The sequence below is a fragment of the Pundamilia nyererei genome, unplaced genomic scaffold (assembly GCF_000239375.1).
Source record: "Pundamilia nyererei isolate P.nyererei 1_Seehausen unplaced genomic scaffold, PunNye1.0 scaffold00029, whole genome shotgun sequence".
NCBI classification, from domain to species: domain Eukaryota; kingdom Metazoa; phylum Chordata; class Actinopteri; order Cichliformes; family Cichlidae; genus Pundamilia; species Pundamilia nyererei.
The window spans coordinates 4,759,810-4,784,024 of NW_005187430.1; the positions used below are offsets into that span (position 1 = coordinate 4,759,810).

Here is a 24,215-nt window from a genome sequence, read left to right on the forward strand (position 1 = left end):
TAGATCATACAGTGATGATTTCCACTGTTGTACAATTGCTATGCAGCTATATGTTTAAGCTGTGACATAAATATAATTTAAACTCTTCATTGTGCTCATTAACTTTAAATCCAAGTTCATTAATCTTGTAAGCAAACAAATACTTAGAAACAACTAAGTCAAAAACGGTCCAGAGTCTTTGGGCTCCAATAAAATGATAGTTTTTGGAGGCTTGTATCAAAGCACAGGGCATAAGCGCACAGGCGGCAAAGACAAATGCCTCATCCAGTGGAGAAGTTGTTTCCAAGCCAAAGTCAGGGGTCAGTGTGCTGGAAAGCATCTGGAGACGGAAGATCTGTGTTTGAAGTTTCCTCCTTACTGTTTCTCACTCACTTTTTCTTTTTCCTCTTTCTATTTTTTCTATCGTCACTTGTCATTTCCCTCTCAGCGGGTGGTTGGGATGGAACAAAAACAAGAACGAAGAGGAGGCTCCCCAGAAACAGAAGCCCAAGGTGGAGCCTGCCACCCCTTTAAGTATCAGGTACGAACTGGGACATCTAAAACACAAATCCAGTCATCGTCGACTGTGTGCTGTTGAGACTGAAAACCTAATCTGACCTCAGCACACTTGCTGCTCTCCTTTGCAGATTTGGTCTCCCAGACTCTCGGCGGCATGGCGAGTCGATATGTCTGTCCCCGTGCAACACGCTGGCTGGAGTGACTGATGACTTTGGCCGAGTCACACTGCTGGACTTGGCCAGGGGCATCGCCATTCGCATGTGGAAAGGTGAGGTGTAAACACGTGGAAGAACAACTCGTTGTGAGTGACACACATATGTAATAGAAACACATACATAAATTTGTTCCATATTGGCAGGATAGTGTCGCACATTTACTGCAGATGTGTGGCCTGTGCACCCATGATGCAAACCTCCTGTTCCACCACATGTCCAAGTTGCTCTTTTGGACTGAGATCTGGTCACTGTGGAGGCTATTTGAGTACAGTGAACTCACTGTCATGCTCAAGCAATCAGTTTAAAATGATGATTTGAGCTTTGACACTTCCTGCTGCAGCAGCCATTAGAAGATGGGTACACTGTGGTCATAAAGGACGTAATGGACATGGTCATCAACAATAATCAGTTGATGACCAGTTGGTACTAAGGAGCCCAAATTATGCCAAAAAAACATCCCTACAGCAATACACCAGCCCCAGCAGCCTGAACCTCTGATAAAAGGCAGGATGGATCGATGCATTCATGTTGTCAACACCTAATTCTTAACCTACTATCTGAAAGTTGCCAGAGAAATTGAGCATCATTAGATGGGCTAGAAATGCAGCTCTATCTCATTGCATTTATAATTTCAGTATGATATTAAAATAGGTCTGTAGATCAGGTATTTTATACATTAAAAATGTCACAGCCCAATTTAAAATCTGATAATCGAATCTTTGTACAGGTGATCAGATGAAGGTGTTTCCTTTTTGTTTTCATAGATTTATGTTTAATCTTATGCTGCTTTTCTAGCTGCGGCCACTTTAAAAATAATTAATTAAAGAGCTTCCCAATGTAGCAGGAGTTGCCCTAAACACTGTAATGTTTATTTTTACTATGATTCCTTCTTCGGCCTGTGTCATTATTAATAAAATCCTAACAATGTCCCAATCATACATTTATCTCCAGGTTACAGAGATGCCCAGTTGGGTTGGCTGCAGGTTCCAGAGGAGCGTAGCGAGCGGGATTTATCCCCCTCAGCGTCCCTCCCCAGACGCCACGCTCTGTTCCTCGTCATCTACGCCCCTCGTAGGGGGATCCTGGAGGTTTGGGCAATGCAACAGGGGCCTCGGGTCGGAGCTTTCACTGTAGGCAAACATTGCAGGTACACACCGTGAAGCTCCCACATTTTCTTACTGAAGAAGAATCTCATTTGATCCTGAAGTTGGAATATAACAAAATATATGCTTGTACGGTGTTGCAGGTTGCTGTATGCTGGTTACCGTCTGATGGGGGTGAACAGTGTGACCAGTCAGGGTTGGCAGCTCCACACACAGCAGGTGTGTCTGCTTGATCCAATCACAGGAGTTCTGAGGACCGTGAACATTCCCTTCCACCTGGCTCTCAGGTTTGTACGCAGACTAAAAGGACAGGCTGTCATGTAGGTGTTTAAAATGAATGCAGGTGCAGTGAAAAAAAAAATTTTGCAGAGTCTTGCCCACTTTCTTAGGTCAGATTTTCCCCACCTGTAAAAACTCTTAAATCTGACACAAAGAGTCATGAATATTTGACATTAGGTTGGATCTGAAGAGCTGCAACTTCCTGGTTCTGTGAGGTTCAAAAAAATCCGTTCTTGTCATAGGATTCCCACAGGTTGAATGATCGTTCTGTACGCTTCAGCTGTAAAGACGGACTTTCTGAACTGACCGCTGGTTTTGTTTTGGTACCCCAGAATATGTTGTGTGGCTATGTTTGCTATGTAAATGACTGGCTTTGGATACGTGCTAATTATTGTTAAGTAACATCCAGGTAAAATCTGTGAATTTTACTCACAGCAAAAACTCCTTTGACAGGTTATTGGTACACATAACCAAACGGTGAGAAATATGGGCGTGTGGTCCGACATGGTGCTCTCCTTCGAGTCTCGTGTAAAAGAGATAACAAAGACCGCCTTTATCATTTGAGGAACATAGCAGAATCAGACAAGTTTTGTTAAGAAACACTGCAGACGTTCTTGTCCATGCGTTTGTGTCTTCACGTATTGATTATTGTAATGCTCTTCTTTCTGGGCTACCAAAGAAAAGTTTTAGAGGTCTACAGCTGCAAAATGCAGCTGCTCACATTTTAACAAGATCTGGGAAATTTGAGCGCATTACCCCTGTACTAAGATCTCTTCATTGGCTACCTTGTCAGGTTCGAGCAGATTTTAAGGTCCTGCTGCTCACCTACAAGGCTTTAAACGGCACCTTCATACCTCTCCGACCTTTTACACCTTTATGTTCCATCCTGTGCTCTACGATCTCAGGACTCTGGCCTTCTAAAGGTTCCTAGAGCCAGAAAAAAGACAATTGGAGAGCGTGCCTTTTCTTTACCTGCCCCGTTTCTGTGGAACAACCTCCCTCAAGATATTAGGCAGGCATGCTCTGTGGAGGTTTATAAAGTTATTATTATTATTATTGTCAGATAATTGCCTTAAAAAATCTCCAAAAGGCACAAACAAAAAACCTACTGCACGACGGCAGCAAAAGTCCCCTCTAACTCCATCTTTCTGTCTTTTTCACTTCAGTGATAAGAAGAGCGAGCGAGCCAAAGATATGCACCTGGTAAAGAAACTCACTACCCTACTAAGGAGCCGAGACATTGAGCTTGGTAAGTGCATGACAAGAGATGTCAGGTTTCATGTTCAAATATATTTCATGTGTTATACAGTATTATATTATTAATGACTCTGTGTTCTTTTAGATATATTGGAGAGTGAAGCCAGAAGCATCGTACTAGATATCAAACACCCTGCAGTTAAGAAGCAGGTACGACCAAAATCTGATGTGGTTATTGTTTTAAATGGCCCTGTTTTACTCTAATTACAGACTTCTCCTAAATCTAACCAACCTGCAACTGAAAACTAAATATAAATGGAAAAAGAGATTAAAATGAAAAGTCCGTTAAGTCTAAGGATGATGAAGCAACTTTTACTTTTTCTTTCACATGGGACAGGAACCCAAGTAATTTATCTTTTCAAATACTTGAACAGCCCTGATTGGTCCAGCAGCTCAATCCTGGGCCCCTGTTCAAGTCTTCTTGGGCACACTGGCCCTATATGTAAATATCCTTTATTTTCCAGGTGATTTTAAATTGTGGTTGCAACCGAACTGAACACCACTGCTGCCATTATTCACTTAAAACTCTTCTTGTCAGTTGAATATGATGTTGTAATTTCAGTGTCTCCGTTTTCTTTCAGGCACTGGAGTCTCTTCTGTCAAATAAAAACACTCCTGTCTCTTGTCTTGTTAACATCACACGTGCCTTAGATGACACTTTGAAACGGCAAGGTAAAGAATACGTTTACTGATGAAAGAAATGTAATATGAAAGAAAAAAGTGTCAGGAACTTGTATCTCATAATCACCCTGAGCTTGTTTCTCCTTTTGTTTCTGCACTTCAGAGCCTGAGGAAGTGGATGCTGAGTTGCTTCAGCTCTGCTCATCACAGCTCAAACTACTGCAGCTCTACACAGACATCCAGCAACTACATTCTGCCGCAGATGTCGAGGAAACCGCTGAAAATGTGAGAGCGCACACACACAGATTTAAAGAAATTAAGAGCTTCTTTAGAGGTGGTGAGCTGAAACCTCGGTGCTATTCCAGTATTTCTTTCTTCCATCCTTGCAGGACTCCCTTGAAGGCATAGAGGAGGAATTGTCCCGTGTTGCACCGACCTTGCAGCGCTATGCACAGTTCACACCAAGACCCAGTGTTTCGTTTGCCCAGGATTCGCCTGACTCCCCCCTGCCTGCTCAGGCTTTTCTCTCCCAGTTGAAGTGCACAGAGGATGAGGAGGTTAAGGTGATCCGTAGGTCTGAAACTGAATGGAACCAGTTGGGTAAGGCAGGCAACATAAGTAGGCACATTAATGCTGTTACACTCAATCAAAACTCAGACTGAGTACTTTTCCTGTTTGTCATTTGCAGGAAACTTCTTGTTCTGGAGTTGTCTGTGTGGAAAAAGTCCACTCCATAAAGTCTGTTACACACTACAGCAGGCCGGCATCAGCCCACAGCAGCTTCTGGTAAGCTGGGGGGAAAGAATGGGTGAAAGCTGGGATCAGGATGTGACAGGATGTGTAGCTGCTGTTGAGAGAAATCTTACAAATCTTATGTAGTGCATAGAATTGCATATCTTTTTAATTTTTTACTGTATGATACATACGTAATACTGATATGAGGCTTTTTACATCTTTGCCAGAGAAGAACCACAACCCACTGGTGTGTAATTTATTCAGTAATGGTCACTTTATATTGTGATGTCAGTATTCAGTATTTACTGTTAATGAGTGAAAGAACGCAGACTTCATTATCTGTCTGCGTAAGTCAGCCCAGCGTGTCTGGAGCCTGATATGTTCTCACATGAAATTAGGGTGTATAATATAATAGGTCTTTGAACAAATATCAGTAATTAATCCAGTTCATACTTCCTGTTTCTGTCAGTCTTTGCTGTTGAGTGTGTGGTTGCATCGGGAGAAGGAGTTGCTACAGAAACCAGAGGAAAATGTTCGAAACCTCCACAGACTACTTGTCGCCCTCAGCGATATGAAAGGTACCTGTAAGGCTTGTCGTGTCTGTGTAGTTCACGAGGCTAAATAATACAACTCTATATGTTAATGGTTGAAGGGCTAATTCATCTGATGTTTCTGATGTTAGATGTGCTGATGTTGGTTGGTGCTCTGGTGGTTTTCTTCAGTTGGACAACAAGAAATCGAAAGAAATGTGAACCTCAAGAAGTAACCGTCAGACTGGAAAAGAAGAATAAGTAGAATAAGAGTGGCCTCTTCTTTTTCTCTCCCTCCATTTAGGTGCAGTCGAGGAGTCGTGGGACACACAGTCAATCTCCCCCTGGTGGCAGCAAGTCCGCACTACATGTGTTCAGTCCCACAACGCTGCCGCTGCCCTGCTGGCTGCACTGGTTGCTCACCGTGCTGCTAAAGCTAGCATCACAAGCCGAGCTGATAGCAAGGTAGAGAGGCGTCATGCACTTGAGGACTGTCTTAAGCAAAAAATAGGAACATAACCCCCTTTAAAAATCAACCAACACTAATGTGTGTGTGTCAGTTTCAGTCAGAGTGGGAGGCAGTGTCACTGGAGTTGGAGCAGTGGGTGGTGTGTGTTCGCCAGCTGGAAGACGTGCTGGTGCTGCAGACTCTGCTGTTGGTGCCTCCTCCACCAGGAGCAACAGGGGGCGCTACAGTTCAGTGCTCTATTAAAACATTGTTGGAGGGAGGCACAGGTAGAGAAAAATAAGTTCAGGGAGACTTCAAGCTGTATGAGTTCATTTTTTACTTGTCATGTTTCTTTTCTTGGGTTTTCCTCACTTCATAAATGTATTCAAATGCACTGTATCGCTGTTCTCTCCTCAGTTACTCCTTGTTTTTTTTTTTTACTTCTCTCCATGAATTCAGTGTCTTGATGATATTGACCATAGTTTTCCCCTGATGGCTGCATTCTTCTTTGGAGTGTGGGAATCTGGAACAACTGCCACAACCCATTCAAATACACTGCCTGGCCAAAGCCTAGTTAGTAATTTCAAATACATTCACCGTTTGCTTTTGTCTGTTTCAGGCGGTATTGCCGACAGCGTCTCTAAGTGGGTGTTTAGACAAGACATTTCCCCAGAGCGGCTCAAGGAAATCCTCCAGAAAAGGGGAAATAAAGAAGCAGATGACAATGTGGAGCAGAGAGACGAAGAAGAAAGACATGAGCAGGAGAAAAGCCAAGAGGACACAGACAGGACAGCAGGTGAGGACTAAGATATTAACACATGTTCGGTATGTTAGTCTTTCTGGGCAATTTTGAGATATAGTTTAACTTGAAAATCCTAGAATAATGTGGCGTCAGCTGTGTTGTTGTTTGTGGTGATTTAAAAAAATTAAATTCAAAAAGACAAAAAGTAAAATAATGGAAATCGATTACTTAGCCTATTTTTGGACCTCTGTATCAGTAATATATGTTTTTATGCAGATGACACTATGAACTTTCTTATTAAACGTAAGTTTGTTCTCAGTGCTAGTCTGGTCACCTAAAAGCATCCAACCTATAGACCACAGTCAAACCAATGATCATCAAATTAAAACTGTCTATTGCTATAAATATTTTGGACTCTAGCAGACTCATGTGCCCAGCTAGAGTCCAAGAATATTGAAAGTAGAAATTGGACATTTGTATAGAAAGATCTCTCTACAGTTAATGTGCAGTGTGCCTGTTCTCTTTGGCTAACAGAAGACAATAGCATTGTATGGTATTTATTCATAATGATCAAGGTTTGGTTAATGATCAAATAATCACAGTAAGCTGAAGACAGGCAAATTAGTCATATTTCCTGTTCTGCAGTACACATTGTTTCATGGAGCCTGAATCCAAATCAGCCTGTTTTCTTCCGTGTTTTTCAGAGTTGCTGTTAGCAGTATGCCAGCGGTTCCCACACTCTCTCTCACCTGATTTTCTCTTCACCCACTGCTGCTGGGAGTATGTGGTGCAGTGGAACAAAGACCCAGAGGTGTGCAAATACACAAGCACGCACACAACGCGTTATCAAAAAGTCACACGTCTCCACCCATAAGAAGGAAAATGCTTTCCCAGATTTAGCATTAGCATACGTCTCTTCCAAGGTTGTCTCCTTGTGCTTTTCTACACCATTTCAAAACCTCCTGCTATGCTTAGATCACTCACAGCCAACACTGGTGAAAATGTAGCAGCAGCAGCAGACAGACTTGAAGGGAAGATTAGCTAAATTTACTTGAGGTTTTTGACTTTTTGGTGCAGCATTGTAAATCTTCTATCTGTGCGCAAACTAACACATACTGTATTTAATAGTAGAAAGTGCAAACTTTCAGATTTTCATAAAGACCTGAAGAGTTCTGCAGTCTGATCTCACACCTGCTTCTCTTCATAGGAGGGTCGATATCTCTGCTGGTCTGTGGAACATTTGAAGATGGTCTCCAGTCCTCATATTCAGCAAGGTGAGTACCACACTGGCTTTCGGTCTGTTTTATTGATCCAATAATACAATGCATGCTTTAGAAGACAGTACCTCCCCGGTAGTCAGCATGTCTTAACTCCTCACAGGTGTTTGTACAATGATGTGGAGCACATTCATTGCCAAGCGTCTCTCGGCAGCAACCTTTCTCATGGAGAAAGTAAGTTCTGGTCATAACGAGTCGAGCTGAGCTCTGTCACTGTGTCGGGACTTTGTACAGAATTAAATCTCTTATTTTATTGATTTATTTTGAAACAGGTGGGGAAAGCACCCAAAGATCGCTTGTGTCGACGGGTAAGAGTTACATTTCAGCACCAATTCTATTCAAAATGTTTATTTGCCTGTAAATATATTAGTCCATACAAATATTCAGATGTACTGTGAATTTTTGTGCAGGATGTCGGGATGGGAGACAAAGCCATGACGTCCTTCCTGGGCTGCTGCGTCCAGCTGCTGAATATCCTCATGGAGGTGACTGGAGTGTTGGTTAGGAATCAGTGCCTTTTTTCTTTTATGAAGTTTTATGTAAGTAAAGGAGACAGCAGAGTGATAGCATGGAGAGTGGTTAGCATGGCAGTGAAACACTGAACGACAACAGTAGGAAGTTGTTTAGGCTTATAGAAATGGGATTTTAGTCTAATATAATGGGAAAGCATTTCTAGTTGTTTAGTTTTTTTTTTCCACCTGCTGCCTGATCAAAAGAGCTACTAATACCACCCTCACTGCACCAGAGACCTGATTTATTCTGTGCATGTGTGAAAAGGACTTCTTCCTGTTCTTGCCATTCACATAAAAGCTGCATGACTGCTGTACTCTTGCAGTAGTGAAGAACACTCTTGCTAAAAATATCAAATAAATGGCTTGAAAAGTAAGCATTAGGAATAAAATCAAATCATATCTTTGGTTTTTCTACAAGATCTCTTTTTTCTTAATGAATATGTATAATAGTGTTTAACATAAATTGGAAAATGAATCCTCTCATTAGCCGTATTTTCCTTTTCCGTGCAGGCGGACTCAGCGGTGGAGGAGGTTTCTGCCCCAGAGTTGTCCATCGAGGAGGCGTGGTCTGGAGCCGAGGGCCCAGCTTCCATTGCTGAACTTGCCCTGGAGCAAAGAGGTGTTCACTACCCGCTGGTCCAGCACCACTGCCTGTTAGCATCCCTGCTACATGCTGCTATGACCTTCAGTGTCAAGGTCAAACCATTCAGCCTTTTTGATAGCAAGGTGAGGAGATCGACACTCTGCCAAAGTTTAGAACAAAAACGTAGTTCCAACGGCCTCATCCTTAATGATGCAAACGTTTAAGCATTAATACAATGTAAACCAGAGTTATATAAACAAATAACCTTGCTGTAAATCCAAATCCAGGCTGTAAGGGTCGATTCATGTTTTGTAGCCAGTCTTAAGTTGCCATTAGGAAAAATGCAGTTGATGGTACTCCGGTGCTGGCAGATACAAATGATACCAGCTGACATTTCTAATGTTTATCCATTTGTGTCACATGTGTGTTTGCAGGGTAAGAACGCTTTCTTCAGAGACCTGACGACCATCCAGCTGATGCCCAGCGGAGACATGGACCCAGGTTTGGTCTCTGTGCGACAGGAGGTAAGAGGTGGAACAAAATGCAGACACTAATCGGACAATAATGTTCCACACCCATCGCTTGATCTCCTGCTGTTCCACTTTGTCCTCTGTTTCAGTTCCTCCTGCGGGTGCTGACCGGTTGGGTTCAGGCTATAGATGATCCCTCTAGCTCCGCTCCACTTCCTTCAAGCGGACCCAAAGCCGAGTGGTGGCCCTCGCTGTGTTTAGAGCTCGGCTCTCTGCTGCAGGTCAACCCAGACATCCTGCGGCGGCATCTCGTCTGCGAGCTCTACAGCCAAGGACTGGATCTTCGGGCAGAAGAGGTTGGAAACTGTTTCCTTGTAGATCACGAAAACTTGCTTAAACTCACTTTAGGCACTAAGACTACTTGGTTTAGGTATTGGTTAGGTGTGGTTATCTGAAGAGATTTGTAGCCACAAACCGTAGATCACGAAAACTTAAATCTTAAAGCAATTAATCTCCCCGTCCTCAGGTGATGTTGGAGGTGGAAGATAAGGATGTTTTGGGCTCCCAGTTGTTGGTGCTGACAGGTCAGAGGCTGAGCTACTCGCTTCTCCACAGCCAGAACCAGACGCAGGCCGCCATGGAGCTGCTGGCCCGCCTGCCCCCCACCCTCTGCACGTGGCTGAAGGCGATGGTGAGATCCCAACACTACAGCCTGCTCTTTTCCTAAAGGGTTATTTGCAAGTAGTGCTTGGAGAACTAAAGTGCATAGTTGAGTGTACATACAGGGTAAGAGTCTTTGAACTCTACATTTATGTGTTTTCAGAAACAAATGGGAACCTTTGGTGTCCCCAAAGAGCCAATGTGTTGTTGTTTTTTTCTATTGCTCAACTGAATCTGGCACCGCAGTTTCTCCTTTTTGTTTCTTTAAAATGCAGTCATTGCTGAGTTCTGTTCACAGTGACAGATTCTCTGTTATAACATGAAATTGTTTAACTTTTGCTCAAGTTGGTACAGTCATGAGTGTCCAACATGAATAATTAGCCATTAAAATCACAATAGGTTAAATTTAAGGCGTATTAAAGAACTTTTTAATAGAATTTAAATCTCAAAAACGTTACACTTCAGTTCAGTTATATCCAGTTCCTGCTGGTTTGGTTTAGGGAGCAAGAACTGGTGGTTTGAGAGTGAGTCAGTTCACAATGACGCTAGAAGATTGGAGACACCCAATGAGCAGACCGTGCCCTGCGAGCTGCTCTTTCTGAAATTGGTGCAATGATGTCAGTTTTGTCTGAATTTAGAATTAGATAAAAGCAGCACAAATTAAAATCCTGGGAGTGAGAATGAGCTGATTTACTATTACTTACAGATATAAAAACTGACTGAAATCATTGTGAGACTGTAATAAATTAGAAAGGGGGGAAAAAACTGGTCGCTGCACGTGCTGCCCCTCAGCCAGGACCTGTAATGTAGTTTAAATAAATCATCTGGTCATTTTTAACTGGAAGTGTGGTTTATTTTGCAGGACCCACGTGAGCTGCAGTGTCCCCTGATCCCGCTGCCCCAGACCAGCCGGCTGGTCGGTCGTCTGATCGAGATACTGCCGGAGAACCACGCTCAGTACAGTCTGGCCCTCCACCTGCTGGAGGCCGTAGAGGTCCTCACCACAGAGGACTGAGGGGGGGATGCTGCAGATAGTTGGAATGTGAGAGACTGTCAGAGAGGAAGAGGATAAAGAACTTTCTCACCCCCGTTTGGAGGTTTTGTTGTTCTGCTCAGTAATCATAGGTGGTGTTAAACACGGTGGATTCAGAGGCTTTTAATCGTTTTTTTTAATCCATCTTATTTCCCTGCATGTGACAACAAATGAGATTAAATATTTGTGTTAGTACTCACGTTAAAGTCAGACACCCTGTGTGCCGTGTCAGACGACGACTCCTCTTCTTCACAGATCAGAAATGTATTAGCAAGAAAAATGGACCTGATTTTTTATTTATATATGCAGACTGAACTTTAATAGCTGTGCCTGTACACCAGCTGCTCCCATGTAGAATAAAGATGCTTCTTAAAGCTTGGAGAACATGAGTCTGAAGACCCGTTCTTTATTTTTTCATTTATAAGTCAGACAACTTTGAATTCTTTATGTTTACAAGGAACACAAGCTATTATACAAAGAAGTACCCACCAGCATCAGTTTGCTGTCACAGTGACTCTGTAGTGCATTATTTTCCCATACAGTAAAAGGAGCAACTAAATCAAACACTCATTTCTCCTCTGGTTTGTAGAGCTGTTTAATCACCTGGATTTGACATCTGCCTCCCCCAGAATACAGATCTAAACAGGGAAATACATTTTTGAAAAAGAAAATATCCATAATCCTTATGATCAGGTATGATCTAAATGCACCAACAAAAGAAGCTTCCAGCTAGATAACATCAACACTTACAGCAACATTGCAAGCTTACAATTTAGAATACCGGTAATTAATTCAGTGCATTTTAGGATCTTTTAAAATCTCAAAAATATGGTGGCCAAGACGTTCATATCAGGAGCACCATCTACTAAATTCAAATTTTTTAAATGACAAAGTGCATTCAAGATTGTACAGCTTTGCTGACACCAGAACTGTCAACGTATCCGAGGCACATTTTATTTGGTGCTTTACACAAGGGAGGGAGAACTGAGGGCGCTACATCCAAATGCACTTCTGACAAATTAGCCTGTAGGTGCTGATAAAGTGATTGTTTTAAGGTGTAACTGGAGACTCAGGCAAACAACACAACCCAAACTTGTGTCTCTAACACAATTACGAGGTTTTTTACTATTATATCATTAATAGACGAGACAACAAACATCTCTAAAGCTCCAAAACTTGCCAACTGATACCAAAAATAGTTTAGATTAGGGGAGAAAATGAGAAATAAACGCTACAAACCAGAGGAGACGAGTGTACATTTGCCTTTGGGGTCAAATGTGGCTGTAGCACATTTTTTTTAAAAGAACGCAGACACACGTAAGCTCTCTGAATGGAAACCCCACCTATAGACCATCTTTTTACATTTGTTAAAACACATTTCAGAGACCAGATGCTTTGTTGCCTTCCTGTGCTGAGCTGAGGCTTCGTTTTTCTTCCAATAAGCATCCTCTGAGAGAGAACTACAGCACGACAGCAGATGTTTCTAGTCCTTTTTACAGCCTCCGATGGGCGTGCAAAACCTGGTCTCTGGTCAGCCGTCAAACAGAGCCAGAGGTCATCAGTGAGCCTGGGAGACGACGCTCTGGCAGCGCGGGCAGAGGCAATCCGCTGAGTTGGCGGTGTAGCGGCGACACCGTAGGCAACGGGCAGCAGAGGTGGGCGTCACTGCGATACTGTAGGCGCTCTCCTCGCGGATTACACCACCTGATAAAACACAGACAGATTCTGGTGTGAAACTTGAAGATTTGCAGGTCTGAATGTATAGAAATGCAAAAATCCTGTCAAAGCAGTTTGAATTAAAGTAATTTCAACACCAAAATCTTACTTTATGTGACAAAGTATAGATTACTATGGTTGCATACTACAAAAAAAGGTAAGGCATTGCTGTGACAGCTATCAGCTGCTGTTACTCTTATCTGGGAGTTTTAGGCTGAAGGTCCTCACCCTCCAGGTTGATGAGGAAGGTGCCATGGTTCAGCAGAGCCTCCGGATCCAGGTCCCGAGGCATCTTTGTGGCCAGGTTGACCCGAGCTGCCATCATCAGCTCAGCCAGCTGGGAGGTGGTGGAGGTGGGCTCCTCCTGGAGAGACTGGAAGTAAAGTGGATGATGGCAGGAGTATATATATTATATATATTAAAAACTTCAAGTACAAAGTAGTGCACAGTGTTTCACAAATCAAAAAATGCACGAGTGCTAATATGAGGCACCAGAAATACAAGTTTTTCAATTTCAGTGCACAACAGCAGCTGTCCTGGTAAAGGTAATGTCTGTAATTGTAATTAAGCAAAGTGGCACGGTAGCTTGTAAAATCAGCCAGATATTAATTGATATTTAAATTGGATTTCAGTCCATTTATGACTTTAAAAAAAGCTGGATGGGTTTTGGTGATGATGGGCCAATCTTTGCTCTCCCATTCTAAGTTGTTTCGTGAGTACTTCAAACGTTTTTCCAAACTCTGCTCAGAATGAATCAAGATGAGTGAGAAACTCAGACAATTTATTTTCTCACTGTTATGCTTGAGACGGGTATATTGGGAAGCGTTTATCACCATCAGTTTACTAGTCTAAATTTAATTGATTAAGAAATGAGTAATCATGGACGTCCCTTCACTCCGGCAGCCGGCTTCTTTCACAGCTTGCTGAGCTCAGCAGGTTGTTCACTAACACCTACTATCCTACACCAGAGGGCTAGTACTAGTGCAGTACACTACAACAGATGACCCAAATACAGCATCTCTAGGTCAGTTTAAAGTCTATATCTATTTCTTTGATGTTAACAAAACCAACACAAAAACAAACCCATGGCAGTTTCTGTCACACAATCCTTCTGCACTGTCGCACACACTTCCGTTCAGTTTATATGAAGAGCCAGCTTACCTCCATGAGTTCGAACAGGAGACCTGGCTCGATGGCGACAGTGAGGTCGTACCTGGCGGCGTTTTTGCCAGGAATGGAAGACAGGAAGGAGTCCCTGATGGCACACGCTCCTTCCACAGCCTCCTCTAATCCTGGTCGCCGCCACACAGAGCTGCTTTTAATCCAGCCACTTTTAAATAATGTCTCCTCTTCTATTGAAACACAGAAAACATAGAAAGGCTGTGGTGGAGAATGCATGCGGCAGTAAAAGAGTAATCACAGAAAATTGAAAGACACGTACTGTCATGTCCTGGTGCGTGCAGGTACACCTCTTCAGCCATATGTGGCAAGATCGGAGCGATGGATCTCATCACGCCATCCAGAATTTCCTCTAAAACCGTCTGGCAGGATCTTCGACCCAACGAGTCCTCTGCATCGCAGTACAGTCTGACCCACGGACAGACAAAGACATGAACAAAGCTACTGGAGGCAAAGGAATCTTTAACATGTTCTGACATGTTACCTGTCCTTGATGATACTGAAGTAGAAGCTGGAGAGTTCTCTGGTTATGAAGGCCTGCAGCACACGGATGACCCTGCCAGCATCAAACTCACTGTAGGCGTCCGTAACCTGCGAACAAAGAGACGTCAGCAGGGGCACAAATGTGCTCGTTTCATTAGTTGGATGGACTACACCTTAAACACACCTTGATGCTGTACTCGCGCAGCAGGTGCAGCATGTACTGGTCGATGTAGTGCATCTGTTTGGGATCCACAGCCTGCAGTCGTGGGTCGAAGCCCTGCAGGTTTCCGAGCAGGAATTTCAGAGTGTTCCTCAGCTGGAAGGCAAACAACAGCCATGAGAGGAGGTGCAGCAGGTGAGATGAACGTGGCGAGCAGATAAACTGCACCTTAAAGTACCTTACTGATACTGTCCCGGGCTGAGCTGAGCGCAGAGGGGCCAATCTGGACCTCAGAGAAGACGTTCGACTCTGCCACCCACCAGCGGAGCACGTCTGCCCCGTAGGCCGGCTCAGTGGGGTCCTGGCAAAGATGACAGGTTAGAAAGTCTCTACACAGAAATGCAAATTTATCTTCTCAGTTTCAGCTTCATTTAAAATCTTTTTTTGTGTGTTTTTTAAAGTGGCAAACAAGGAAATGGTAAAATCAAAGAATCACAATTGGAAATCTTTGATGCGTGAAGTCCTATATTTGCAGAGTGTAGCTCTGACACAACATGTAGATTGTAGTGAACAATTTATTTAACTTTATCTTAATTTTAAATCTAGAACAGGTTGAAAAGTCTTCATCCGTTTTACCTTCCCTCCATTAATGACCACATCAGGATCCACAACGTTGCCCACCGACTTGGACATCTTCTCTCCTTTCTCACTGACTGCAAAGCCGTGGACCACAAGAGACCTGCAACAATATTCATTTTTCAGACACTTTCATCAATTTTCTTTCTGTGTATCATTATCATCTGTGTGGCGAGTGGAAGGCACGCTCACTTGTAAGGTGCCTTGTTCCGGACAGCCACACTGGTGAGCAGCGATGACTGAAACCAGCCTCCAATCTGGTCCTTTCCCTCCACATAAACGTCAGCCCGAGAGTCCGACTCCGCTGCAAGAAAAAGCTGAGCTCTGAGCTAAACTGTATAAAATGTGAGTTCAGCATTTAATGATTTGCAAGCTATTTTAAGCTAACAACAATAACACATTCTTAATATATCTTTAAAGCCTTTACAAATTAATCTCCCATGGGTCAATGAGATGATTATGGAATTTTTTAAATGACAAATACATTGTTGTCTAGTATGTTTAGCTAGCAATTTCAACTCCTAGCAAAACTTAAGCTAATAACTTCAGACTTTATTGATCATTTTAACTACGCATTTTAAATGACTGAAGCATGTTTAGTTAACAATTTATTTGCTAATAATTTCATGTCTTTATCCCTACTTTTAGATAACAGCTGGAAATTTTCAAGTTTTTACTGCTTCTCGCACTATTTCAACTGTTTATCCAGTTATGTAGCAAATGAACCTTTCAACACTCTCAGTGTCCTGAATGTTTTTGAAAGGGAGTCATAAAAGGCAGGGTGCTGAGATTCATGCTGTGCTAATCAGTTACAATCTTCCAACTGAACAACATGTTCATCAAAAGACATCACTGAGTACTGGCAGTACTGAGGCACTGCGATGGAGTGGAAGGAAGAAATGGGTTGGCTGGTAAGTGATAACACATCTTTACCAAATATCCCAAAAGATTTTAAAGGTAAAAAGAGGTAAAAAGTACAAGAGAAGATGGAAAGAGACAAAAAAGAAAATAAATGACTATAATACAAAGACTAGAGTGCCTGTCCCTGTAGCTGAACGATCGAACAACCTGTAACCAGAGATTTCTGGAGCCCAGCTGGGAGCCATCTGAGACGTGACTCAGGCTCAGAGTTTTCCTCCATTTGCTCTACAAATGACAACACAACCACACAGATGATGGAAAAACTCTCATACTTCAGCAAATAAGTGTCTATTTGAATCTCCTGGAGCAAAACAAAGCTACTGCGCCATGTGGTAGTAGTTCAAAAATACCTTCAAAATGCAGACCGTTCAAAGTGAGCAGGATCCAACTCTAATATTGGTTGAATTGCTATTAAAAAACATTAACTCCACTCACACCCCTCGGCAAATTTTGACCCAAAATGTGCTGAATAATGATCCCCCACCCCATTACGCCACCTGCAGCCTGAACCATTGACATGAGGCAGGATGGACCCCTGATTTCATCAAATTCTGATCCTATCCCAGATATTTGTGTTTAACAGGTATACCTAATAAAGTGTGTAATTTCTGCTATTTCAACTTTTAACCCAGTGTGTTTAGTGAACGATTTCACTTCTTTATCCAAACATACTGTTTCCATACTATTACCAGTTTTAACTTTTAGTCATACTTATTAACCGGTTTTCATTTTTTCCTACTTCTGGCCCTGACAGTGAGCAGGAATTTCTTCCAGTTCTAAAAACAGATAAATAAATCCAATCACCTTGTCCGGTATCTGTGATGTGCTGACGTTTGCTAATCCAGGACTCCGACTAGCCCACTCTCACTAATGATGCTTTGCAAAGCAGCTCAACTGGCATGTGGGACTACATAAAGTAGCTTCAAGTAGCTTTGTCGCTAATAAAACTAATAACAGGAGGTTTGATTAGAGGCACTTGGAAACCTTCAGTCACAGACTGTTCTGCTGCTCTGAGACGATCATTTTCAATGTCCTCGGAGAGGTTTTTACAAAATTAACAAAATCCATTAATACTTTTACATGATCTGCATAACAGGACAAACTGAAGAAATTTCAAATGTACCTTCGAGCACTGCTGCCCACGACGCTCCACTGTCAAACCAAATGTCCAGAACGTCTTCTCCACGAACGTAATCACTCGCTGAACCTGCTTTACTCTGAGACAAATATATATTCACAGAAAAACTGTGATAAGTTTTACATTTACGAGAAAAACATCTCAAATATTCTCTTAGAGAAAAAAAATGTAAAAAGCATTGCAAAGAGTAAAGCCATGTGCCCTTGACTCCCTATGATGCCTTTAAAATCATTAATGGATATAGTTTCAGTTTTTCCTTGTCCACAGCACGTAAGAAAAGGCTTTTCCCAGACTTATCGAAGTCCAGCCACCATTTGAAGTGTAGCTGGTAACTTACCGGAGTAGAGACAGAAGGGTGTAGAGGTAAAGTGGAAATTTACCCAATATTGGTTTATAGATATAGATAAGAAGCATATGCACGAATGACACCATCATCAGCACAGAGGTGTATTTTTGCTTAGATGTCCTTGCAAATGTCATTAATAAAAACGGGTCCCAACACGGAGGCCTGTTAATCCAAGAAAAATCTGATTTCCGGCCCCCTGTGTGGACACACACTGGGTTTGATGCACCAGTAGGTTTGCTCCTAAGCTTGTACACTGGTTTAGAAATAGAACCCAGAAGGGCTGTAACATTGTTGCACATTTTTCTTAGAGTTGTTGTAGTTTTTACAAAATGCCGTTGCCTAAAAAGTGGGACGGCAAAGTTAAAAATGCTTGAGGATGGGAAGGGATGCCTCTGGCAATGACATCAATGATGGATGACAGTGAGAACCCTGTTATCAGTAATATCTGATTGTTAGCTGTTTCCACACATTAGTTTACGCACCTTCTTGAGCACCTCGGGAGGCAGCAGAGTCTCAATGGGAAGCTCCCACCAACAGTCGCTGCCCTTTTCTTTGAAGAGCTGTGCGATGTGGGACACAGTGTATCTGTAAAGGTCAAAGAATCACAGATGTTTGCCAGTTTCTAAATATTGTTTAAAAAAAAAAGAAAAAAAAAAGAGAAATTTCAAGCAAATACAGTAAATATGTGCACGCAGCTGTTGGTGTGTGTGTTTTATTATGAATGTGTTTGTTGGCTTTACTTGTTGATGAGAGCCTCTCCACTTTCTTTATGGTAGAAGACGGGGATGGGGACGCCCCAGCTGCGCTGCCTGGAGATGCACCAGTATGTCCGTCTGTCCAGCATGGTGAGCAGGCTGCTCCTGGCTGACTCGGGCAAAACACGCACCTTCTGCAGGGCCTCCTGCAAAATCCCACGCACATACTTCTTTAGACAAAACTGGAAATGTGAAGCACTCCCGCTCACTGGAAGAAATGAAGTGTCAGGTACAGACGAAAAAACTAATCTGGTCCAAATGATCTGAATGTCTTTTACCTTTGCTTTGTCTTTGAGTGACTCTGTGTTGATGAACCACTGTTTGCTGGGTCTGATGACTACAGGTTGCTTTGTCCTCCAGTCATACGGGTAACTATGGACGCACTGCTCCTCCTTCAGCAGAGCATTGCACTGCTTCAGCATTGAAATCACTGAGTGAAGCAAGCATCAGATACATCCATCATCAAACAAGAAACAAACTCATTTTCAAAACATTTTTCTATCTTGATTAACAATATTATTAAAAAATTATTTCTTTTTAGCAGCCTGTAGAAACCCCGTGCTCTTCCATGTTTTTATACCTTTATCGTTTCCTTCTGTCATTACAGAAAGCTTCTGTAGTTCAGGTCCAGCTAATTCATTGAATGTCCCATCTTCATCCACCATACATTCCTTTGGTAGAAGAATAATGTGCACAAATACATCAGGTTTTATCATATACTGTAGCCACATTATTCATCAAACATGGTCCAAACTGTTAAATAATAATCTCCTTGCATGCATATTGGCTATACTGATTAATGAAAATCCCTTTTTGTATTTTATTTGCTTTTCACAGATTTCAGCCAACTCACAAAGCTTTCAAAAGTCAAAACCTAAGAAATTATGTCTGTGTGTGTTTGTGTGTACAAAAAGAATTATTAAAAACATAAATACATTTCCAATTGGATTTTTTATATATTTCTGTATTTTCACCTTAGTTATTTCCCCAGAAATATGTTTTTTTTTCTGTATTTCTTCCTACTTTTGGCTCATTGGGGCCTCCATATACCCACAAGTTTTTTCTTGACTGTTGGGATTTTTAGTTTTTACACACAGAACACACCACAGGCAGTTTAAACTGCGAGGCCACACTGTAGTCCTCCATCCCATGCGCCGGTGCCGTGTGAACCAATCCAGTTCCCTTCACCATGGTCACGTGATTAGCTGGCAGCAATGGCACTTGTTTGTCAGGAATCGTGGGATGTTTGCAGATCCCACCTTCAAGCAGGGAGCCTAGGAGAGGAAAAAGATGGAGAAACAGCTCTGCTCATGTTCTCAAACTTTGGGCCAGGGTCCACTGATGGGACGCAGAAGGAAAAATACAGAGAAGAATTTTATTTCCCCAAAATTCAACCTGGATTATTTTTGTTAAAAGCTCATTTCCACTGCAGGAAGTATCACGTCTGCACCTGGTAACGTGATGCTTCAGACACTGTGTGTTACCTGTGAAGGTGCCTACAGTCTGCAGGTCTGTGCCCAGCAGTGCTGCTATGCTGGCCGTCCGCTCAGTTGCTACTAGAAACTTCTCAGAGTTGTCCGCTCTCTTCACCACAGAATACCTGCAAGCAAGACAGAAAACAACTCACTCAAAACCCCACCACCCTATCCACGTTACTGACATCATAATAACAGTGCCTGGGTTAGACAATGTTTGGTTTAAAACAAACAAATACACTCTATAGTTATGAAATGGAAACGCATCTCTTAGGTTTAGGTAATAAAGTCATGATGACATCTTATAAACTGAAACAAATCGTTTGCTTTTTTCACGACTGTCACATTTTGCAATGAGACCAAGCTGGACGAGTCTCCAGTGTGTGGTGCTGTTCCTTACTGGGCATTTGGCATGTAGCAGACAGCCTGGTTAGCAGGAATGGTCCAAGGCTGGGTGGTCCACACCAACACGGAGACACTTTCCATCCCTGCACAGACACACACAGTCAGGAGATTTCATACCAGGTGAAAAATGACTAAAAGCTTTATCCACATGTGTGCTTCACCTTCTTGTGAAGCGATCTTTGGTGGAAGCGTGACGAGGGGGAATGTGGCATAGATGGCTCTGCTCACATGCTCGGGGTTGTACTCCAGCTCCGCCTCTGCCAGAGCTGTTCTGTAAGATTTGCAGCAATAGATTCAAGATTAGAAGAAATTATTACAAAGATGTAATAACTGCAATAAACTGCATTACCCGGATGAAGGAGACCAGAAGACAGGCTTGTAGTCCTGGTAAATGAGCCCCTGAAGGACAAAGAGGGACAACCACATTAGCTAAAGATATCTCAGTGAGTCCCATTTTGATGTTTAAATTAAATAAACAAATTAAAAAATAAATAAATAAAATGTTCTCTGACTGGGGTTTGGGGGTCTGTTAATCCAGCTGACACAAAGAAAGCCTGGTCATGCTGAACCTGCTTTTTAGGTACATCGCTCTACTGTGACACTGCCTGATGCTTAGCTCAGACCCACCTTACTGTGCATCTCTTGGAAGACTTTCAGCTGAGCAGCCTCGTAGGTGCCATCAAAAGTGTAGTAGCACTGATCCCAGTCAGCCATCACCCCCCAGCGCTGGAATGCAGCTTTCTGGCGGGCTATTGCTCCCTCTGCAAACTCCCGCGCTGGATGAGACAAACCAAACAGCAGCTACATAAAATCTGAATAAGAGTCACCAGAAAAAGCCCTCTTTCTACTTCCTCCTTCTTCTTCTCACCTTTCTGTCTGATCTGCAGAGGACTAAGGCCGCTCGTCCCCAGGTCTCCCAGAGCCTTCAGCTCAATGGGGAGGCCGTGGCAGTCCCACCCTGGGATGTAGTGCACCTGCCGCCCTCTTAGCATCTCAAAACGGTTACGGATGTCCTTCAGGATCTGAATGGAATAATAATTGAGAAGCTAGTAAATATTTACAAATCATGAGGGCAGGAATAAATACGCCGTTGTTCGCATCCAAAAGCTCCGTCTTATTTGTTACTTGGGGAAACTTTCACTATAGGAGGAAGAGTAGGTGAAATATACTACTTCCATGTTACTCTAACCTTCCCAGTCTCAAATTCCTTTGGAATGTATTTCCTTTTAACTGGGCTCAGACAGAGTTCCTTTAACAGAATAAATTTGATGTCTTTTGTTGTAAACCAATTATCAAAAAGGATTCTTACTATGCAGAGACATCCAGGAGAAACCTTGGAGTACAAAATGTTGTCTTTAACAGTTGATGTTTAAAGGACTAGTATAACTTTTATAATGAACAGTGACCCAATTTTTGGATTTAAAAAGACTAAAGGTGGGTCAGGGTTGGTTGGCAGATGGTGTTAGCCCTGCAACAGGTAGGCGATCTGTCCAGGGTGTGACAGCTGGGGTAGGCTCCAGCTCAACTACAATGCTGAATTGGATAAGTGAAAGAAAATGAATGGATGGATGTGACCTTATGTACAAAGATGCTTTTGTTTTCCTCGTAAAATGCACTCATTATTCTACACGTGTTTTGTGGTATAACATTATATTTGCAAACCAATTTTCATTGGAGGAGGACTTGATGATAGAAAGCTGAAAGGTTTCACTTTTACCTTATTGAGAGCGTGTCCAACATGAGGGTCTCCATTAGCATACGGAGGTCCATCATGAAGGCAGAACTTATTCTTGGCCTTCCTCTCCCGCTGCCATGAGTACAAATCTGCAAAACCACACTCCTGCAAAAAACAAAAATTAATATCTATTAAATCTTGATTGAGCTATTTCCAATATGTATGAAGGCATGATATAAGTATTTTATCACGTGTGACCAGGCTTAGTAATCCCATTCCTGTAACTTTTACTCGTGTGTTAATTTATTATTTTTATATTTTTATAAAAGTCAAAATAGTTTTATTTTCTTCTTTTACTTCCTTTGTAAAATTTCTTATACTGTCTTGTGCTAATCACGTTACAGTAATCCCTTTAATATTTCATGAATAGCACTTTAAACTGCCTTGTCGTTGCAATGATCTGCATGTTTCAGCTCAAAATTGAAATCAGGACTAGTTAAAAGTAACAATGATATAGCTGTCAGCCTGAACAGTCATGCCGAATTAAAGACTAACTGCTAAACAAAAGTATAAACTATTCGTCTGTTGTACTTTATCGAAACCACTTAGTAAGCGACATAAAAAAAATAGAATTTAACAATTTTTGAATGAGATTTCGTTAGCCTGCTGTACCTGTTGTATTTGGAGTTCTCGGTCCAGAAGCTTCTGTCCGGTCAGTTTCATCGGGAACTCGGTCTTGGGCAAAAGCACTGAATCCCGGTACAGTGCGTTACCGGAGCCGTTCTCTGCGGGCTGACCATTAACTTCACCCGAACCGGTACCGTGACAGCGGCGGCTGGAGGTGCAAGACCGAGCGCCGTGCAGGAGGAGACCGCCTCCCCGCTGTGACCTCCGTGCCCATCGCACTAGCGTCTGGCTCCCCGCCGAACTCCGGCACAGCAGCCGCAGCATGGACAGACGAATAGCTCTGCGGCCGAGCTGCTAACTCGCAAAAACAGACAGCTTTGTTGTTTCTGCGTGAAGTTTCCGTGTTGTTTTAGTCCGCCCTTCTGTATTAGCGTGCTCTGTTTCCTTCGGAAGAAATACAGGAGAGGACAGCTACGGAAACCCAGCGGGGTCATGGGTGAAGCTTTCGCATTTGTGACAGCGAGATGCCGCTGGGAGCGCTGTTTATTTTGAACCATGACAGCAGAAAGAAAGACATTGCTATAAATTATTACGCGTAAATTACTTTTCATGTATATAGAATATGGAGTGGTGCTCATCACTTATGCCTCACTGGGGTTCAAATCTTGATATTTAGGCCCCTTAAAGACCTTATAGTAACTTTTTACTCCAACAAAGCACTTTGCTCTCAGACTGCTGGTTTACTTGTGGTTCATAGCATATTTAGACGTAGAATGGGAGGCAGAGGCAGAGATCACGGGGGACTCCCCATGATCCCCATTGAGTGTTTCCACAGCAGTCTTTGTGTTTTCCTTCCAACTGTCACAAAAGTGCTTGTTTATAGGGGTAATCTGATTGTTGTTTTTTCTTTGTTTGTTTTTTCGTATTTTGTAGGGTACTTACATTAAAGCTTGAGGCAGCTGTTGGTGTGATTTAGTGCTATATGAATTGAATTGAATTGAATTGAATTCAGTCTGGGGCTTTTCTGTGTTGAGTTTGCATGTTCTCCCCATGTCTGGTTCTCTTGTGGTAATCCAGCTTCCTCCCACAGTGCAAAGACATATAGTTAAAGAGGTTAGGTTCATTGGTGATTCTAAGATTGATTATAGGTGTAAATGTCAATGGTCGTCTGTTTCTCTGGGCGAGAAACAGACGACTAGAAGTTAGTCATTGTGAAAAACTGGCGACCCGTCCGGAGTGTACTCTGTCTCTCGTCCTATGACAGCTGGAATAGGCTCCGGATAGATCTATCTGTTTATAGATAGATAGATGTAATTATAATTTGTGTGTCGTATTCACCTTTTCCAGTTGAGTTTAGTACTATGATTAAAAAATAGTCTGTTTTCTGTTACATAAAATGTCTTTTTTAGAGGGTGGCCTCTCAGCAAATCCACTGCTGAACCAAGACGTTTTAACTCCTCTTTCAAAAGCTACACTTCCTTTACGCCAGCTTTCTATTGATTGACTCCCCCTTGCAAACAGAAGGTTTGAACATCAGGCTAGATGACTGGGATGACTATATTAGTGCTGTTTCCTCTCACAGGAGCTTTGATTATTGCAGTATTATATATTTATGTACATGAGAGAAAACAAGGAAACACAACAAAAGTCCCCCTTTAAAAGGAACCAAGCAGAAACTGACCCTTACAATGTACCTTGTGTGCGCTTGTGTGACATGATGAGTGAAGTGTTTTTCA

The 24,215-nt window shown here is 42.4% G+C and overlaps 2 protein-coding genes across 2 annotated transcripts in view; one reads left to right on the forward strand and one right to left on the reverse strand.

Annotated features, from left to right (window-relative positions):
* Positions 1-11,344, forward strand: part of rab3gap2 (RAB3 GTPase activating protein subunit 2 (non-catalytic)) — a 19,283-nt gene extending 7,939 nt beyond the window's left edge. The window contains exons 10-33 of the mRNA XM_005728714.1: positions 428-520; positions 627-766; positions 1,665-1,860; positions 1,960-2,103; positions 3,262-3,344; positions 3,438-3,502; positions 3,934-4,024; positions 4,137-4,258; positions 4,363-4,573; positions 4,662-4,759; positions 5,178-5,286; positions 5,543-5,703; positions 5,799-5,973; positions 6,306-6,482; positions 7,133-7,239; positions 7,636-7,702; positions 7,809-7,879; positions 7,978-8,013; positions 8,116-8,190; positions 8,728-8,943; positions 9,235-9,324; positions 9,420-9,626; positions 9,797-9,961; positions 10,793-11,344. Of these exons, the coding sequence (XP_005728771.1) occupies positions 428-520; positions 627-766; positions 1,665-1,860; positions 1,960-2,103; positions 3,262-3,344; positions 3,438-3,502; positions 3,934-4,024; positions 4,137-4,258; positions 4,363-4,573; positions 4,662-4,759; positions 5,178-5,286; positions 5,543-5,703; positions 5,799-5,973; positions 6,306-6,482; positions 7,133-7,239; positions 7,636-7,702; positions 7,809-7,879; positions 7,978-8,013; positions 8,116-8,190; positions 8,728-8,943; positions 9,235-9,324; positions 9,420-9,626; positions 9,797-9,961; positions 10,793-10,945 (3,052 nt within the window). The 3' untranslated portion in view covers positions 10,946-11,344. The remainder of the gene's footprint in view (positions 1-427; positions 521-626; positions 767-1,664; positions 1,861-1,959; positions 2,104-3,261; positions 3,345-3,437; positions 3,503-3,933; positions 4,025-4,136; positions 4,259-4,362; positions 4,574-4,661; positions 4,760-5,177; positions 5,287-5,542; positions 5,704-5,798; positions 5,974-6,305; positions 6,483-7,132; positions 7,240-7,635; positions 7,703-7,808; positions 7,880-7,977; positions 8,014-8,115; positions 8,191-8,727; positions 8,944-9,234; positions 9,325-9,419; positions 9,627-9,796; positions 9,962-10,792) is intronic.
* Positions 11,345-11,542: 198 nt separating this feature from the next.
* On the reverse strand, positions 11,543-22,974 carry iars2 (isoleucyl-tRNA synthetase 2, mitochondrial). The gene is made up of 23 exons (XM_005728686.1): positions 22,525-22,974; positions 21,895-22,017; positions 21,046-21,199; positions 20,805-20,953; positions 20,527-20,576; positions 20,339-20,448; positions 20,173-20,260; positions 19,782-19,897; positions 19,402-19,571; positions 18,878-18,968; positions 18,576-18,727; positions 18,283-18,443; positions 18,025-18,127; positions 17,182-17,275; positions 15,330-15,441; positions 15,138-15,240; positions 14,740-14,862; positions 14,526-14,657; positions 14,343-14,449; positions 14,121-14,266; positions 13,841-14,031; positions 12,908-13,052; positions 11,543-12,667 (listed from the first exon to the last, which is right to left on the reverse strand). Exons 1-23 carry the CDS (start codon positions 22,801-22,803, stop codon positions 12,522-12,524), a joined length of 3,045 nt encoding a protein of 1,014 aa, XP_005728743.1. The 5' UTR covers positions 22,804-22,974; the 3' UTR covers positions 11,543-12,521.
* Positions 22,975-24,215: the final 1,241 nt, after the last annotated feature.